Genomic DNA, 18,467 nt, shown 5'->3' with positions numbered 1-18,467 from the left:
TGACTCTGGTCTTGAGCCGGTCACCACCCGCTCTTTGGGCCTAGCCCCTTTCTGCATGTCGAGCTCGCGTTGTCGTTGCTGGATCCTTTCAAGCTCGGACTTCAGCTGCTCGCAATTCGCGGCATTCTCTCGCACCCTTTCTGCCTGTAGCTGTTCAGCTCTCAACATGTCCAGTTCCCTCCGCGCTTGATCCCTCTCAAGTTTCGCCTGATCTCTCTCGAGCTTCGCTTGATCCCGGTCGAGGTTTGCCTTGTTCCTCTCCCGCTGAGTCCTCTCAAGCTCTCTCTTCACGATACTGATGTCCGGATACGCTTCCCCCGTTTGCTGCGCCCGTGACATCAATAGTGCCTTGCTCGTGCTCTGGCCCGTGGACCTGACTGATGGTCTGACCGGCAGTGGGAACTCCCATGCACCATACTCAGTATTGTTACTCAAGCCAGGGTTCCTTGCCAAGTCGAATCCCCTTATCACTCCATCCACGTTCCAGGACAGCCACCTGGTTTGCTCTTGATTGGATATTCCATCGGTGGTGTAGCCCACCATCAAAACCGCTTCTGTCGCAGACTCCCGGCACTCGCCCTGTTCCTCCAACTGGAGGATGGCATTCAACATCACTGCCCTTCTCTCATCCACTTGAGTATAATCCAGGTCCCTCAGACGTCTGTACAACTCGTCAAGCGTGGGTTTTTTCAAAGCCGATGGCATGGACTTCCAGAATCGATCTGCCATTTCCGTAATTTCCAAGTGATTTTGAGTATTAGCAACTTGAGTTTTACCTGAGCAACTTGAGTTTACCTTAGCAACTTGAGTTTACTTCTTGAGATGTCGTTCAATTTGCATTCTCTTTCTTCAATTGAATACAGTTGGGTAGTCAATTTGACTTCACCGAATCAATCTGAAAATAACATCCGATTTTTAGACTAACAGGCTGTGTTCCTAACCTAAAAACCCCCCTTCACTACTATAATTAAAACCCTTTCCTTTCCGTCCTACGAAAATAATTCAATTGGAAATCTTCTAAAAACATGCAGATTCATTTTATGTTTTAGCACCATCAATCATTTAAAATATTAATTGTCATGCCAATCACCTCTAAGAATCTTTACCTGTTTTGTACCCCCACACCTAACTCGAGATTCTTCCCTCATGCCCAACTGGAGACCCCCGCGTACCCGACTCAGGCGATGCTCAAGTAGTGTTTCTTGTGAAGATGCACCATTATGTCAGTTTCTGCGAAGACCACGTGTAGGATAGCGTACAATTCCCTTGGGATCAATTTCCCCCTGTTTGGGTCATACACCGGCATTGAGACCTCCGTTATCCCTCTTTCAATCATGAAGTCTCGTAGTCTCGTTAGTGCCAACATCACGTGTTCAGGATCGATCGTGTTCCTGTCATTGACCCTCGTCACTAGGAAGTACAGGTATTTGCCCGGGACTTGTGCTACTGATGGTGGAAGCGCGGCCATTCCTTCCAGTCCTGGTCTCTGTCTAAAAAGAAACTCCACGTTCTGGTACTCTCTCTTGAAGTCAGCTTCCAGTCTTGATTTGAAACTCATGTCCACCGTGATACAGATTGCGCTAGTCCTGTCTGACAGAATGAAGTCACTATCCGTTATCAGGATATTTTCTGAGTATTCGTTTGGTATTTCAAATTTCGTTTTGAAATTCCGTCCTATGGTAGGCTCGGCCTCCTCCCCTTCCAGTTCCAGTCCGCACTTTTCTCTCACTTCTCTGAGTTTCTTTATCATCAAATTTTTGGTGTGGGTAAGTCCTACCCCACTCCCCGGACAAAAATATTTATCGACGTCCCCGTCGATGATGCTGGGTCTGAATTATCTGGCGGAATGTCGAGCGGGCTGTCTGTTGCCGTCCAGCCGAAAAGAGGATCCTCCGTTTTCATGTACTTCCCCGCTGATATGTCAACTTGCTGTATGCTCTGTCCTTCCTCGCTTCCGTTCTTGACATCGCGCATCCATTCTAATATCCTCAGGTTCGTATTCTCTCTCCTCTCTATCTCGCTCTGTTCTAAATCCGTCTCCCGCTCCGGCGTCGAGTAGTCTTCCTGTGAGTAGTGTTCATTATCATTGATGATCTGCCATTCACCATCTGCCGTCAGCTCGCCCACACTTATTAGTTCTTTGCCTAGGACATCGGGTTGTATATTGTCGATCAGGAAGTCGTCCCCATACCTGTTGTACCTCATGCCTGTGCGTTTGCGATTGCCACTCCTTGTCCCCGCTGGTATTGACAAGTCTGGTTCTGTCGACTTCGGCACCTCACCTTGCTCCGGATCGTTCCAATCTTCTTCAACAAAAGATTCCGCTTCAGAGTCCGCGTCTATTTTTTCATTGTCATCCAAACTCAAGTTCTCATTGCCATCATTCTTATCTCTGGTGCCTTTTTCGTTCACTTCACATGGTGGTTCCACCAGTAGGTACTCTAGTCCCTCCATGTCCTTTGGTATACACCAGTCCTCTGGGGATGGGACATGAGGCTTTAGTTTCTCATAATGTGCTGCTCGCCCAGTACTCAAGCGGTAGAACCGTCCTTGTTGATGTACTTCAGTTATCATGAATGGTCCTCTCCATTTCTTGAGTAGTTTCTTCGTCCCTTTGGGCGGTATCACATTCTGGAAAACCCACACATACTGGCCCACTTCATATGGCTTCGCCTGTAATATCTTTTCATCATATTTCTTATTTGTCTCATTTGTGCCTGCGCAGTGCTCCTCCTGCATAGCTCGTTTATTTCCTGCTGTCTCCTGATCGCTTCTTTCACCCAAGCTTGTGGCGACGTCCTCCTCCCTTCATACTCCGGGTAAAAGAACGTCAGGGGCATCGCTCTCTCTTTGCCTGTCAACATCATGAATGGACTGATTCCCGTCGTTGAGTGTTGAGTACTGTTGTATGCCCCTACGACTTGCGGCAGATACTTATCCCAGTCCGTCATGTATCTAGAGCAGTATACCCTCAGCATGTTCACCAACGTTCTATTCTGTCTCTCCACCAGCCCGTTGGTCTGAGGATGGTAAGTCGTTGAGTGTGCTTGAGCAATGTGTGACCTCTTCATTAATTCCTTAGTCAAGTCCCCCACAAAGGCCTTGCCGTTGTCTGACTGAAAAGTCATTGGACAACCATACCTTGATATCCAATGGGTTATCAAGTGGTCACAAGTCTCCTCTGCCGAAGTTGTTTGACACGGCACCGCTTCTGCCAGCTTTGTGAAGTGATCATTTATAACCAGTATCTGGTTATACCCCGACTCCGTCATACAGATCTTCTGATGGTCTATTTGCACCACTTCATTAAATTCCGAGCTTTCCACCGACTTGAGTGGGAATTTCATCTTCCTTGGGTCTTTCACTTGCAAGCATGCCAAGCATGCATTCACCCACCTCTCACAGGCTTTCCTCAATCCTGGCCAATCAAACCTGCGAAGTATCCTTTGTTGCACCTTGTCTATCCCCTGGTGCCCCATTTGGTCATGTGATCTGAACAGCACCTCTGTCTGGTACAATTGTGGTAATATGATGAGGTTGTGTTTGTGTAGTATCTTGTCCTCGTCTTTTCTCTTGCACGCTACCACCCCGTCAGCTGTGTGATAGAGTAAATCTTTCTTCTCTTTGTAGAACTGGCTCAAGATCTTGTAGCTGTCTTCTTCAAGTTCCCCTTTCTCCTTGGACCCCATTCGGATCCATTTGGAGAGATTGCTTGTCATCTTGTCATTCTTCTGGGCTCTTATCAGGTCCGACAGCCTATATCTTGCCTTGACAAGTTCCTTCAGCGCCATAATCTGCCCATTCATCTCCCCAGGGTTGTGGACGTCGTCCTTCAGCTTCACGCATACTATCCTCCTTGCTACCTTCATGTCATCTTCTGGCACCAGATTTGTTCTCACATTTGAACTGCATGATAGTTCCCTGAAGGGTTTCCTCGAAACTGCAATCCTTTCAAGTTCTTCACCACCTCGTATTTCCTGCACGTCCAAGTTGAAGGTTCCTGAGGACGGATCTGTTTGTAATTCCCTGTCGTGGTGTCTGATCTTTTCTTCTGCCAATATCATGCAGAGACTATCTTGATTGTCACTGCTCGCTTCCGAGTCCTCATCCCACATTTCACACTCCTCGGACAAATTTTCTCCTTCAGTGTTTTCTTCTTCCGTGGACGTGGACCGCTCCCCGGACTCTTGACCTAGTCCCAGGTATTCAGCTTCTTCCTTGAACTCCACTCTCTTTCTCCTAACTCTAGTCTGTTCAAATAATTCGGCTGGGATCCTTTCAACCAGTGACTGCACCACTTCCTTCCCATCAAGGTTAGTCACCTTCGAGGTATTTCCATCACTAGCTGTCCCGCTCTTTCGCAGTATTGTGACCTCAGGTTCCTCCTTACAGTTTTCTTGAATCACTGGCTTATCATCTGCTAGTTTCTCGAGTAACCTCTTTAAGTCATCGTCTATTTGTGCTTCCCCCGTCTCTACCTGGTTGAGGTCATAGCCTTTTGCTTTGAGCGTCTCCATCACGATCTTTGACTTGAGCATTATTCCTATCGGCATCCCTCGGTTCTTTTTCAAAATTGTTTTTTTCATGGTATCTTTTGGTAACTCGGGGTGATCTTCTATTGGTTTGCCTGATTTGTCCAACCATCTCGTGAGAGGAAGACTGTCATACGTTTCCTTGTCCATGAAGAAGAAGCCATCCTTGATCTCAGGTCTATCTGCCTCTCTCTGTTCTTGTCTCTCGTAAAACTCCGTCTTCTTGCTCAAGCTGTCAGCATTTTGATGTTTGTCTCGTGTTCTATGCTCAATTATCATATTGTATCCGTCCAGGCGAACTATCCACCTCCCAATGTAACTTTGGTCCATTGAGTACGTCTTCAGCCAGCTTAGTGCCCTGTTGTCGACTCGCAACTTGAATGGCTCGTTGCCTAGGTATGCCCTATATTTCTCGACAAAGGTAACCACCGCGAACATCTCTGCTTTCGGTGCTCCGTACTTCATTTCCGTGTCACTTAGTACTTTGCTCCCGTACGCTATTGGTCTCAAGACTGTCTTCCCATTCCACTCTTGTTCCTGGTGGAGAATTCCAGATATCGCTACTGCCGACGCGTCCGTATCTAGTACGTACATCCCCTTCTCTGTTGGCATCCCTAGTACTGGTGCCTCGCACAACTCTTTCTTTATTCTCTGGAATGACTCTTCCGCTGCGTTGTTCCACGTGAACTTCTTGCCTTTGTGCCTCATTAACTGTTGCATCGGATAAACCTTGTCTGCATATACTTTGACGAATTCTCTGTAGTAATTTGCAAAGCCCAGAAAGCTCATCAATTGGTGTTCCGTTTTCGGCGATTTCCAAGTTAGAACTGGTTCTACTGCGTCTGGATCTGGTCTGATGCAGTGTTTGTCCACCATCCTGCCCAAGTATTTTACCGAGTCCTTCAGTATCTCACACTTGGACGGTTTGCACTTCAGCCCCGACCTCTTCATGCACGCAAATACTTCGTCAAGTCTCTCAATGTGGTCCTCCAGTGTGGGTGTCGCTATTACCACGTCATCCACGTAGCACATTACCAGATTGCCGTACTTTTTCGTCACGCCTATCAGCGCGTGTGCCATCAGCCGCTGAAACGTGGCAGTGGCATTGCATAGTCCAAACGGCATCCGTTTCCATTGAAACAGACCCAACTCGCAGGCAAACCCTGTCTTGTCCCTGTCCTGTTTCCTGAGTGGTACCTGCCAAAAGGCCGAGCCTAAATCAAGAGTCGTAAAAAATCTTGCATCACCTAACTTCGAGAGACTCTCATCAATCCTAGGTATGGGATAGGCATCCTTCACCGTGACGGAGTTCAGGTATCGAAAATCACAACAAAACCTCAACTGGTCGCCTTTCTTTTTGGCCATCACTACTCCACACGCCTACGGTGATTTGGATGGTTCTATCATGTCATACTCTAGTAGCGTCTCAATCTCCTTTCTACACGCATCCGATTTGTGTGGGGTCATGCGCCTCGCCCCCTCCCTGTGCGGTATTGCGTTTTCCTCAAGTTCTATTTCATGCTCAACAAAATAACAACACCCGATGTCTGCTTTATGTCTTGAAAAAACGTCTTCGTTCCGTTCTAATACGTCCTTGATGGCTTCGAGCTGTTCGTCCGTTATCTTGCCTCTTAAATGTTCAATTTCCGGTAGGACCGGTTTATCACTCTGCATTTCATCTAGTGTGGGCCGTTCCGGAAAATTCGAACAGTTCGATAGCCCATCGTCTGTCTCTGACTTAAGTGACTTCACAAGACCTGATGAACTTTTTATTTTATTCAATCGTCTCAAGATATAAATTTTGTCCCTATGATTGGGACAATCAACAACTTCATTTTGTTTATGGTTTTCAGTCATTTCATATCGAGTTTTTACAGGTAAAGCATATCCCAGTTTCCTTCCCCTCTGTATCGTGATTGGCATGTCAAGGGTATTCAACAAGACACTCACGCAGAGGCCGCTCTTCGTGATCGAGAAGGATCTTCCTAAAACAGCAGCACTTTGACTATTTGGATTTGGGACTATGCATACCTCCTTGTTGTCACTTAGTTCATTGTAATTTTTCATTCGTAAGCTTACGATTGCCGCCTCGTTCGCCTTTAACCTCACCCTCCTACTCAAGAATACCGTTGCTTTAGTTTCATTTGCCATTATTAAATTTACCGGTTTGATTGCGTACCTCCTATCCGGGTTCCGTATCCTGAACATTGCATTGTTTAGTTCAATCGCTACATCAAAGTTCCTGATGAAGTCTCTGCCTAAAATGAATTGGTCAGACTCATCTAGGTTTTCTACTACAAGAAAGCTCATCCACAGGTTACGTTCCCCTAGATTGAGGGCTATTATCGGCGTTCTGCCTAACACGCGCAGAAGCCCTTTGTTTGCAGCTGACAACCGTATTCTCGAATCTATCAAATCATCTTTGTTGAAGCCCTTTCGTTCCCAAATTTCGATTGGTATGACACTCAAGACTGCTCCCGTATCAAGTAACCCACGTAACTGAGTCTTTTTACCACTTATGTCTAGCACATGTGCTGTCACATCTGCCTCTGTCCCGATGTGCATTGCATCTTCTTCAAGCATGGCGCAGTGTCCAATCGATCTCACTTTCAACTCTTCTTTTCCCACGTAGATTTGCCCAATTAGGTCTTCATCACATGTTATCATTGTTTTCGTATAGATGTTGATTCCATCTATATTTAGCATCACTTCATGTGGACCATAAGCCTCTGTGTACCTGTTATCAACACGTACCGACTTGCTACCCCCTCTCGTGAGTAGTGCCCTCAATGCTCTAGAAGTCGTCTGTGGGCTTATGCAACTCAAGTAATCTGCGTACACATCAATGTGCATTATTGTCTGATCACTAGGTTCGTTCAAGTTTCTCGTTACTTCATGGCCGCCCACAGTGATTATTGACATTATTCTTGCCCCAATCTTCGTTATGCCAAATGGCTTTCCTGTAACCATCTTTACGGTGTTACAGTTTCCATTTCTTGTCGACCCCTAGGCAGCTTCTGGTATTGTTTGTGAGCAACTTAATGCTTCGTTCATTTTCTGTCTTTCGATTTCTTGCTTCAGCCGTTGTTCTATTTCTTTCGCTGCCAGGTCCTGTTTCACTTTGTTGATAGCTTCCGCTGCCGCCTTCTCATAATTTATTTCTAGGTCGTTCTTTGCCGTGGCCTCTATTGCACTATTACATTGTGTTACAGCCTTCACTGTTTTTGTTGGTAGCTCCGCACTTGGCCTTTCATGGTTTTTCGTCTCAAATTCACCTTTACCTTTTCTCTGGTTCTGTACCGCTGCTAGCGCCAACTTGTGTTTTGGATGACTCTGATTCTTAACCGCCTCCCAAAACAACGGACAGTCCATCCTGAAGTGCCCCTCTTGGTTGCAGAAGAAGCATCATGCACCTATTTTGATGATCAAGCCACTATAGAACTCGTGTTCTTCCATCTGGCTCATATCTTCCTCATCGGGTGCATATCCCAAACTCTTCATACCCTGTTTGTATGTCGTGCAATCCGCCACATGATGATCAGCTGATCCGCAGTTAGCGCATGATCTGCGTTTGTCCATGTCATCTCTTTGCTTGTACCATGACGACCTTTGTGGCTGACTCCCCCCCTCCCCCCTGTGTATTCCTGTTGTCTGAGTACGAGTATTTCTTGGGTTTCATCAGCATGTACTCTCTTGACTTCTGCCTCATCTCTTCTGGAGTTGGTGCACTGTCTTTCGACAATGTATAGTATGTTGCTAACATCGTTCTCAAGTCATCACTCTTTACCCCATCAATGAACTTTGAGGCGATGCTGAAGTTCCTTCGATTGGTAGATTCTTCCGGGTCACTCCTTCTTCTCAAGCTCTCAAGATCATCTAGGAACCTGTCTATCGATTCATCGTCCCTTTGTCTTCTCTTTTCAATTCACATTATCGCTTGATGACCCTTCATGCCTGAGCCGAATCGATTTAACAAAATTTCAAAGATTTTGTCCGCTGTATCGCGTTCCTCTTCTTTCTTCGCAACCACGCATTTCAATGCTGTGCCTTCCAGATTGCTCAGTATCGCCGTGCATGCTTGTCTCTCATCGTTCAAGTTGTCTTGTTCCAAGTGCAACCTCATGACTTCTACCCAAGTGTCAATGCATCCATCTGAATCGTCTTTGAATTCTTTTGGTTTCTTGAAAGTTTTTCTGGACTTGTTGCTTCCTCTGTCGCTCGAATCGGTGTTCCTTGTAGCGAAGGCCTCTAGTGTCCTGTTCATCATTTCCCAGGTGCTTGCCCATGTCATCGCATCCGGTCCCACGTTGTTCTGATTCGTGGAGTCTCCTGGACCACTAGTTGTGTTCGCTGTTCCATTTTTTATAATAGCCCTGGCCCTGCTTCATTTCTAGCGTGTCTTTTCTGATGTTCTTGTCTCGCTCTCTATCAGTGGTTTCTACTTTGTCAGACATCTGCTGAAGCTTTTCCTCAATTGCTCTTGCTAGATGGAAATAGTTGTCCAGGTACTCATGTTTGTTGTTTCTCATTTCCTTCCTTATCAAATTTCTATCGACTTCGCTGTGCTTCAGTTTCTCATCTATCTGATCTAGCTTCGCCATCAAATCACCTAGCTCAAGAGTAGCTGTTCCATGGTCAGTTGTTGTCCTGTTGTTGGTTGCTGTTCCCGGTCTAAACTGGTCTTCGTTTTGGTCGGTGTCTGTCGTTCTCGTGGAAACTGTTCCGAATGTTTTGCCTTTCTCGGTTTTCGTCTCCTCCACTGCTGCGTCCTTCGATCTCATTCCGACCATCATCGCTAATCTTTCAGTAAAAGACGTTCTCTTCTGAGACTCATTCTTCACCGTTTCTGGCGTGTTGTCTGTTGTGTCTTCCACGTTGTCTGTCGGTGAGAACTCCATGGGCTTCGGATTAGGTTCTTCCGCATTGGGCATCGGAGTTGACTCTGTCGTTTTCTTTCCCACTTTATCCACACTTTGATCCGGTGTCTCTAGATCAATCTCGATGGTGGGTTCTACTCGTTCCCCTTCCGTGCCCTCCTTTGCTCTGTTCTCCGTAGTACTCCTCGTGTTGACCATACTAACTGAAAAGTTCATCTTTGTTACCTTCGGACCCATTGATGTTGTTTTACGTAGCGACGAATTATACTTTGTTCTCGCCTCGGTAGATCTTTTTTCAGCTACCGGTACCCTGCTCCGCCTCATTATTTACAATTGTTCCTATTTACAGTATTACTATCTACAAAATTCTACTCTAAGGTTAAAACCTCTTTTGACAAAATTTTATAAAAAGAAATTGACAATTTGTTAAAAACAACTTTTCCAAAGCTCTTGAAAATTCTATATGTTAGGATTGGATAGAGAATTTGATTTTACAATTGGTTACTTCACCCTGACTTAGTACTCTTTTAGTACCCCCCTTCTTTATGCTGTTCCAAGACTTTCTCTCTACCGTCTCAAGACTATTCAGTGCTGTCCCAGTACTTCTTGTTAGTGTCCCAAGACTAATGTCCCAAGACCAATGTCCCCAGACTAGTGTCCCAAGACCGCTGTCCCAAGACCAATGTCCCAAGACTAGTGTCCCAAGACTAATGTCCCAAGACCACTGTCCCAAGACCAATGGCCCAAGACCAATGTCCCAAGACCACTGTCCCAAGACCAATGTCCCAAGACCACTGTCCCAAGACCAATGGCCCAAGACCAATGTCCCAAGACCACTGTCCCAAGACCAATGTCCCAAGACCACTGTCCCAAGACCACTGTCCCAAGACCACTGTCCCAAGACCAATGGCCCAAGACCAATGTCCCAAGACCACTGTCCCAAGACCAATGTCCCAAGACCACTGTCCCAAGACCACTGTCCCAAGACCACTGTCCCAAGACCAATGTCCCAAGACCACTGTCCCAAGACCAATGTCCCAAGACCACTGTCCCAAGACCAATGGCCCAAGACCAATGTCCCAAGACCACTGTCCCAAGACCACTGTCCCAAGACCACTGTCCCAAGACCACTGTCCCAAGACCAATGTCCCAAGACCACTGTCCCAAGACCAATGTCCCAAGACCACTGTCCCAAGACCACTGTCCCAAGACCACTGTCGCAAGACCAATGTCCCAAGACCAATGTCCCAAGACCACTGTCCCAAGACCAATGTCCCAAGACCACTGTCCCAAGAGCAATGTCCCAAGACCACTGTCCCAAGACTGTTTCGTACCAAGACTGCTCTGGTCCAAGACTGTCCCAAGGCTGCACTGTCCCAAGACTGTCCCAAGACTGCTCTGTCCCGAGACTGTCCCAAGACCGTGTTGCTCTAAGACTGTCCCCAGACTGCAATGTCCCAAGACTTCTTCGGTACTGTCCCAAGACTCGTCACTGAGTGTCTGGATGTCGGGTCTCTTCTTTTTCGTTGTAGGGACTGTTGAACCACTGTACCTTTTACCACCACTTGAGCTCTAGTAAAATTTTTCCCAAAATCCCTATCTTACTGGTCAAAACCCAAATACTGATCCCCCTATATTTGAAACCCTAAATTCCCCGCAGGTATCTTGTGATCACCTGTTCGTTAAAATACCAACAACAAATTTTCACCAAAATGTAAAAATTTAAACCGGAAAAATTTCAAAAACAGATGGATGAATTCTCCTGAAATTCAAGGTTGACCAATGTCAATCTTTGTCCGAAAAATGTCTGGTACCCGATTGTCACGCGTTTTCCTCCCCCCTGCTAGCGATCTTATGGGGTATCACAAAAACTGTCTATGTCCGTTCCCCCCTACCGATCCGACCAGGGTACCTACCTTACCCTGGTTTTAATTTTGGATATCCGCTTCTTATAACCAACGCGTGTGAATATCGAATGTAACTAAATCGACGATGCCGAACAATTAGTTACTCTAACGTGTCCCCCCTGCTTACAATTTACAACCGCTAACCTCTAATTTAACCAGCCCCCCTGCTAACCTCCCCCCTCTTTAGCCCCCCTCTTAAGCCGAAAAATCCCTTAAGCGCCGGGTGCTAAACCTCTCGAGAGAAAACCGTAGACCTGTTTCCAGGCAATGTTTCCACGTAATGTGGATTCTAACGATACCCGCTGCCCAACTTGAGAACACCCCTGTGCGTCCTCTTGTAGTGATCCTGTGCTGGTTGTCTCTGTTCTGCCCTTGACCGCAGCACCACTTTCCCACTTGGCTGGTCACCTCTTCCAGCCAAGTTTCCAGTGGGTTCAGCTCAGTACTTCTGAACCCCTTTCCCACTCGGCTGGTCACCTCTTCCAGTCAAGTCTCCTAGTGGTCCGGTTCGATCCTTGTGAACCACTTTCCCACTCGACCGGTCACCTCTTCCAGTCAAGTCTTCTAGTGGTCCGGCTAGGTTGCGATCTATCTGAAAACCCTTAACAACGCCCCCCACTCGGGCACCTTATTGAAGTCACTGGTTTAAATTGCTAGATTGATCGAAACGATCGGTCTTATAAAACAGTATGGGTATACTATTTAATTAATATAAAGGTTTGATCCAAATGGTCCGGTATCAAAGTCACTGTCTTTTCGTTTTATGGTTTTTGTTCCTTTTTCTATACTTTTTTCTTGTTTTTGTTTCCCTAGTTGCCAGGCCTCGTTCGGAGAGCGTACCAGGAAGTTTTCTCAAGTTTTCTTAAAAAGCTATCACGGTACAACCGGAAGGCTTACACGTTCCCGCTGAACCGTACCACCGGTACTCTAGAATGGGCATGCAGCCCGGAGCTGTGTCAAGTGGGTTCGACTCCGTAGTCATGATGTCGTAAAAACACCCAGGAGCGCCAAAAAAACACTATGTAACAGTCGCCTACTTCGGTCACATATGAGGCTTAAGAAAAATAGGCCCTATAACCATTGGCTCAAGAGTCAGGGACACTATCTCTTGTGTTTTTCGACCTCAAGAACGGTCGGAGCCAATTCGGTTCGCTTGCGACATGAGACTAGAACACGTTACAGCTTAAAGGCTACTACCAAAATATCCCACCACTCTAGAAAATAAGAACGTTCCATACTTAGGTCTCGAAATACCCAAAATACACAAACGCCGTTAAAAACAGGGTCGGAACAATCCGTTAAGTTACTTTTTATTGGACAGTGGAACTTTGATCCATTTCAGATTGATCAACCTAAAACTCGCCTTATCTCATCATAACAATCATTAAACACACTCGAGAAAATTAAATTAGGGACTCACATGTTGATGCAATCAAGCACAAGGAGTAATTAGATTGATAAGCAACTCAAGAATTGGATAATATAACTAGATAAGTTTAATACTGATCAGTTTTGATAACAGAAGTAAATCCTGACTCTAGAATCTGAGTTTTTGTATGAACCATTGGGACACTCAAGCTGTCCACCTTTCCATTGAAGGCTCACTTTGGTTCGTTTCGAATAGTTGTTCTCTCTTCTTTTTATTATTTCTCCTCCTATTTCAGGATAGGACAGCTCTACTCGTGTCTTATTTTGTATCGGGAAATTGCGAATATCAATTTCCCGCTGTTTTATTCAAGCACTTTTCCGCGATTGTAAATCGGTCGTTCTGATTTTTCACTTTGTGTTTTCAGTTGGTGCGAGAAAACTGAGCATGACAGGCTCCATTCGAAATTTTGAAAATTAAAACTTCACTCCAAAATTACGTATTTTCGTGTCCCTCAAGGTCAAACTTCCAGATATGACCGACTGGCACACTGTTGATTGGATCGGTGAATGAAAGGCTGACTGGATTAAAGCAGAGAAGTTCGGCTCATGTATGTATATAATATGAATGTAAGGCTGGCCGAATGAATGGCTGAATGATTCGACGAATCGATGGTTGCATGGGTTGCATGTCTGGAATGATTGACGAATGGCTGTATCAATTGCTGGATTTAACAATGAATGACTGGACGGAAAGATGGATGGATATTTGCGTTGAAGTGGGTGTTGAATCGATTGATGCGTAGATCAACAGATGGGTTACTCGAGAGACGAATAAATTGACTGCTTGGGTTTTTCAACAGATGAATTACTGGATAGATAGATAGATAGATAGATGGAACACTGGCTGGCTACATGGATACTTGGCCTACTAATGCTAGTTGCATGAGTACATGCTAATACTGTTATTTATGGATGATTGGATTATGCAGACCTAAATTACAAAAGAGGGCCTTCCGTTTAGTTACGGTGAGTGCACAAGCTGGATACGGCCATACCAGCGTTATAAAAATGCATATATATCAGCAATGACGTCATAAATCAGCATTGAATGCATCGTCGTAATGTTAATTTATCCTGGCCGTCCTTCCTCTACAATAGCGCTTATGGAGTTGTCGATAAATTGAACTTTGCGTAGCGATCTGCACCCCCTTATACAAGGTATAGAGCTCCTCAGGAGCGCGAAGCTTATTTTAGTTCTTATGTAGTTTATAGATTCTGGATAGCTCTCTTGTCTTTTACCATTATTTTTTCGGCTAATCGCTGCATCGTCCGCGTGGCTGTTGGAGCAGCGCCACCGGTGCATCCGAAAATTAGCGGGCAGAAGCTACTCTGCTCTACATTTAAAATTCTTTGCTGATATTTGTTTCGTGGTATTTGTATGCGCCTTTATGCAGTTTTCGCGATGTTTTGGCATGGGGGTTGAAAATTTTTACATCAAAGAAAGCGTGGCTGAATCGTGAACCCCAGAGTCCGTTTGCCTTAACGTCAAGTCGTGCCTCATCTTCAGTTGTAGTTGAATTGTTGACAAAGCTTTCGCCTTGCAACGGCTGAATTTTTAGCGCAATCTCGACGTCATGGCAAACCTCGTTCATGAGGTTGGCGAAAGTGTCTCTAATTTCATTGTTTCTTATGTGTGTGTAACCACACTTTGCACAGTGAAGCGCATGTGTCAAGTTAAAATTAGCAGCACATGCACATGTGAGTGGGGTTTTGGTCGGTTCCCATCCGTATCTTAAGTGAATAACATCTTTGAATTATGATTTATTCAGGTTGAAGTTGTATCTGCTGTGGTAAAGCATTGAGCCAGTTAGAGGCTCCCTTTTCAGAGGCCAGGTCGATTTCGTACTTATCTGTTTCATTTAAGGAGTTAACGAGGTTAAGTTTCTTTCAATTTGTTCTATCAGTTTTCAATTTTATGGTTTTCGTACATACTTTTTCTTGCTGTGTTACTGCTGTAACAGGATCTTGAGATTCCAGTACTAGTGATGTTTCCTTAGACCATTCTAGATAGCTTTCATGATCGGATGGCAGCTTGATGTTAACTCCGCCCATTTTAAGAGGTAAGGAATATATCTCACGGAACTGGGGGTTTAAAGTGTCTTTACTGGCTAGGTTAGGTAATAATTGTTCTTTTATAAAACTTTCACACATTTCTAAGTTTTCCATAGTGTTTTCGTTGTCCTGAGCTTTTCTTGAACTCCTGAGCTTTTCTTGAAAGCTTTTCTTGAACTCCTTTAGTATAGCAGGCATAAACGTTTTGATGAGAGGTTTTAGCGATTTTCGTTAATTTTTTCAAAACTTTGGTTTGCTCATTCTGTTGAAACTCGAGGGACTTTTTTCATTCAGATTCTGTTCCTATTACTGAACCAAGCACTCGGGCTCCTGCCTTTATAGTGATTCCTGTATTCGCGAAGATTTTCTGAGCTTCACCGAGTTTTTCATCCTTGACAATGAGTTGGCATTTGGATGCTTTCACGTGGTAGCCGAAAAATTTACCCAGTGATACAATTTTATCGAGGACGGTTGGTAGATTGCTTAATTCACCGACTGCGTTTCCGTCGTCTGCGTACCATTTCTGGGTTAAATCGTCTGCTGATAAAAGTTTTATGAGGGTTATTATGGCTAGACCGTACATGGCCATTGCTAGTGGATCCCCCTGTGTTGTCCCTTCTTGAGAGTAGATGTTTTTTTGTTAGAAAACAGTTTAGATGGATTGGAGTAGGAGTTCTTAATCGCTGTTAAAAGAGAAGGGCAGGTATTTTTGATGTTTTTCAATGCCAGCTTTCAGTTCAGCGAGTTGAAAGTGTTTTCGGCATCTATCAGTAAAACAGCATCGGTGGAAGTTTTGCTGTATTGATCTCTTAGCGTGTGGATTGCATATTCAATGCCACATTGTTGTCCTAGGCAGAGTTGGTAGTTCGAACCGAGCGACATGAGTTCGTTTTTTAGGAATTTGGTTTTTGTTCGCCCTATTATCCTACGCATAACTTCTCCTTCGCCTATGGGTCTTACTCCTGGATTCTTATCTAAGGATATTAATCTACATGCGTTATATGGTTCCATTACTTCTAGATTTAGTTCTTCGGTGGCCTATTGTTTGGCAATTTTAGCAATTATTTTTGAAATCTCAACTGATTGTTGCCCGAAGTGTGTTAAAATACGTCTCCATTCATTTGCTTCGAGGCCAGGTAGTACAGGCGATCCGTGCGTTCTCATGGCTGCCTTCTTGATATGTTGACTGTTTATCTGATCAAATATCGATGGATGGAAATGAATTGTTTCGTTTGAGACTGGTGTAACATACTTCTCAGCAATTGGTTAAGATGGTTGGTGCTTCTCTATGAGAGTCTGTTCTACTGTCTCACCTTTGAAGATCTCGTCGAGTGAAAGACCGCCTTTGGATGTGTCTGTTAGTTTTACAATTTTGTTTGATATTTTTCCAGTATTCATTAGTTTGTTGAACTGTTGTGCTTCAGTTTCAGTTTTTCTTATACTTCCTTTCAACAAGCGCATTTGCAGCCCTTCCCTTCGTTATATAGTCTATCCAGATCTCCGTCTTGCCATTGCTTAAGTCGCCTTGCTATTATTTTGGATAAAAATCCATCATTTTCGGACTTTCTTTGCACAGTAGTAAGTGTGGAAAAATCATTGCTGCGTGCATTGCGAATGTATTTTCGTTGTTTTCTATTGGGCTGTTTAAAGTTCTTTTGAGGGTTTCAATGAAGGTATAACCAACTTTATTTTTCGACAAGATCATAAAGACCGGTTTCCAGTTGACCACTTCGGTGTATTTTTTCCTGGTGGTTTCTATGAGTTCTGGACAGGGGTTTGTCCATGGGTATTTTTTTGTTCTAGGTTCTATAGTAAAACACTCTCCTGAGTTTTGTGAGTGTGGGGCAGTGGAAGGGTGAGGGTGCATTTGGGGGAGCGTGGTTGTAGCTAGGGTTGGGGTATTGCTTTCATGCTTGTCGTTAGCCGAATGAAATTGGGAGGTGCAGCGATGACAACTGAAATCCTCATAGTGAACACTGCTGCGGGCTAGGCCGCTGCATTTTACATGCATGTAGCCTGGGCAAGTGAAGCACCAAAAACCTCCACCTCGCAAGCTGTTTTTACAAATAAGGTAGTGTGTTTGAGTAGCCATTTTAGGAAGGACGGCGGTGTCAAGTTAGCGAGAGATTTTATGTATTTAATTTGCAAGAAAATTTGTAAAGAAATCACTACCGTAGAACGAGAAATGGATACCATCAGGGCAAATCATTTGAGGGGTTGGATTTAGGTTCAGGTTAGGTGAAACAATAACTGTATGGGGGTGTACAAATCTATTTATCAAGTTAAACAGGACATGGTTATGGATATAAATTTTGCAGTTTACTTCGGAATTATTACAGTTCTGAATTGTTTTGGGGATGATCATTGTCTTGGCCTGAAACTTCTTAGTGACAAGGTTAATCAAGTTTTTCCAGTTCTGTTCTAATTCTTGTGGATTCAGCCTGTTGTCATTGTATCCAGCAAATATTGTTAATTCATTTAGGCGCTTTGGTCTGTATTGCAAAACGGTTTCAAACAGATCATGAAGCGTTGCACCGCGGTAGGAGTGAATTGTTGATTTACGAGAGCTGGTTTGATATATTTGGCCCTTGAAGTCCCGATAACTAGTTTCTGTGAGAATTCAGGGATGCGTCTTGCCTGAAATCGCGGCATCTACCTGAAACACAGACAACTAAGGCAAGAAAGGAAGCTTTTTGGGGTGATTTATGAATACTTTCACTTAGGATTTAAAATTGCTTAGGCAAAGACGATGGAAAAAAAGGAGTGGTACAACTTGATGTCGATTTGGAGGTCGATTCACCAGTTCACTCCTTCTTGCGTCTAGTTACGCCAGGGAAATTTCACTCGCCTACGGCTGGGACGGCGAGATTTGGTAAGATAACCAGAAGAGGAAAGCCCAGCGAGCATATGATATGACAACTACAAGCGGTAAATTTGAACAAATAAAGACTATTTAATAAGTTTATCACAACAATTAGGCTATTTCATGGATTGAAAAACGATGAAAGAAAGGATGATCGGTTACCAAGCCGGCTAGAAAGACGGATGACTTAGGATAGGAAAATAGGTTGATTGGCCTGCTGCTTAGACGGATGGATGATGTATTGCTAGGTAGATGGCTTAATAGACAAACAAATTTGAACAAATTAGAATGGATAGACTGGTTGGATGATTAATTTTATAGATTGTTCAATTGCTGATTGGATGGGTGAACGGCTGAATGAACTGACGTTTGAAACATTTGATGAACGGATAACGGTAAAACGAATGGATGGCCGGAATGATTGCTAGACGGACACCGGGAGAGATGAAAACATTCATGGATGTAAAGATGAATCAATAGCCGGACGATTGTGCTCATGTGTAACTGAATAGGCGGATGGCTGGATATAATGATGACTCATAGTATGACTGGCTGGAAGCATAGGTTGTCAAATGGAGGGATGACTCGACGGGTGGCCTAATGATTTGGTTGCAAATGGATGGCTTCATAGATGGATGATTTCATGGATGGTCCAGAATGATGATCTTTCCAGAAATAAGGATTGACAGGTTGATGATCTTTCATGATTATATGGGCGGTGGTGCATGGCCGTTCTTAGTTAGTGGAGTGATCTGTCTGGTTAATTCCGATAACGAACGAGATTTTGATCATCTAAATAGTGCCATTC

The 18,467-nt window shown here is 44.5% G+C and overlaps 2 protein-coding genes across 3 annotated transcripts in view; both read right to left on the bottom strand.

Moving 5' to 3' along the window:
* LOC134844671 (5'-AMP-activated protein kinase subunit gamma-1-like) overlaps positions 1 to 17,772 on the bottom strand; it is a 466,367-nt gene extending 448,595 nt beyond the window's left edge. Inside the window, exon 1 of one of the 2 annotated variants that reach the window (XM_063861474.1) lies at positions 17,748 to 17,772. The gene's annotated coding sequence lies outside the window, so the exon portion shown is untranslated. The remainder of the gene's footprint in view (positions 1 to 17,747) is intronic. The other variant, XM_063861473.1, reaches the window with a different exon arrangement.
* On the bottom strand, positions 275 to 5,483 carry LOC134844833 (uncharacterized). Its single transcript, XM_063861649.1, has 3 exons — positions 5,228 to 5,483; positions 3,768 to 4,051; positions 275 to 385 (listed from the first exon to the last, which is right to left on the bottom strand). The coding sequence occupies exons 1-3, from the start codon at positions 5,481 to 5,483 to the stop codon at positions 275 to 277; spliced, it is 651 nt and encodes a 216-aa protein (XP_063717719.1).
* Positions 17,773 to 18,467: the final 695 nt, after the last annotated feature.

The sequence above is a fragment of the Symsagittifera roscoffensis genome, chromosome 4 (genome assembly GCF_963678635.1).
Source record: "Symsagittifera roscoffensis chromosome 4, txSymRosc1.1, whole genome shotgun sequence".
NCBI classification, from domain to species: Eukaryota; Metazoa; Xenacoelomorpha; order Acoela; family Convolutidae; genus Symsagittifera; species Symsagittifera roscoffensis.
The sequence above is the reverse complement of the archived record's forward strand: the minus strand, read 5'-3'. Positions and strand labels throughout refer to the sequence as shown.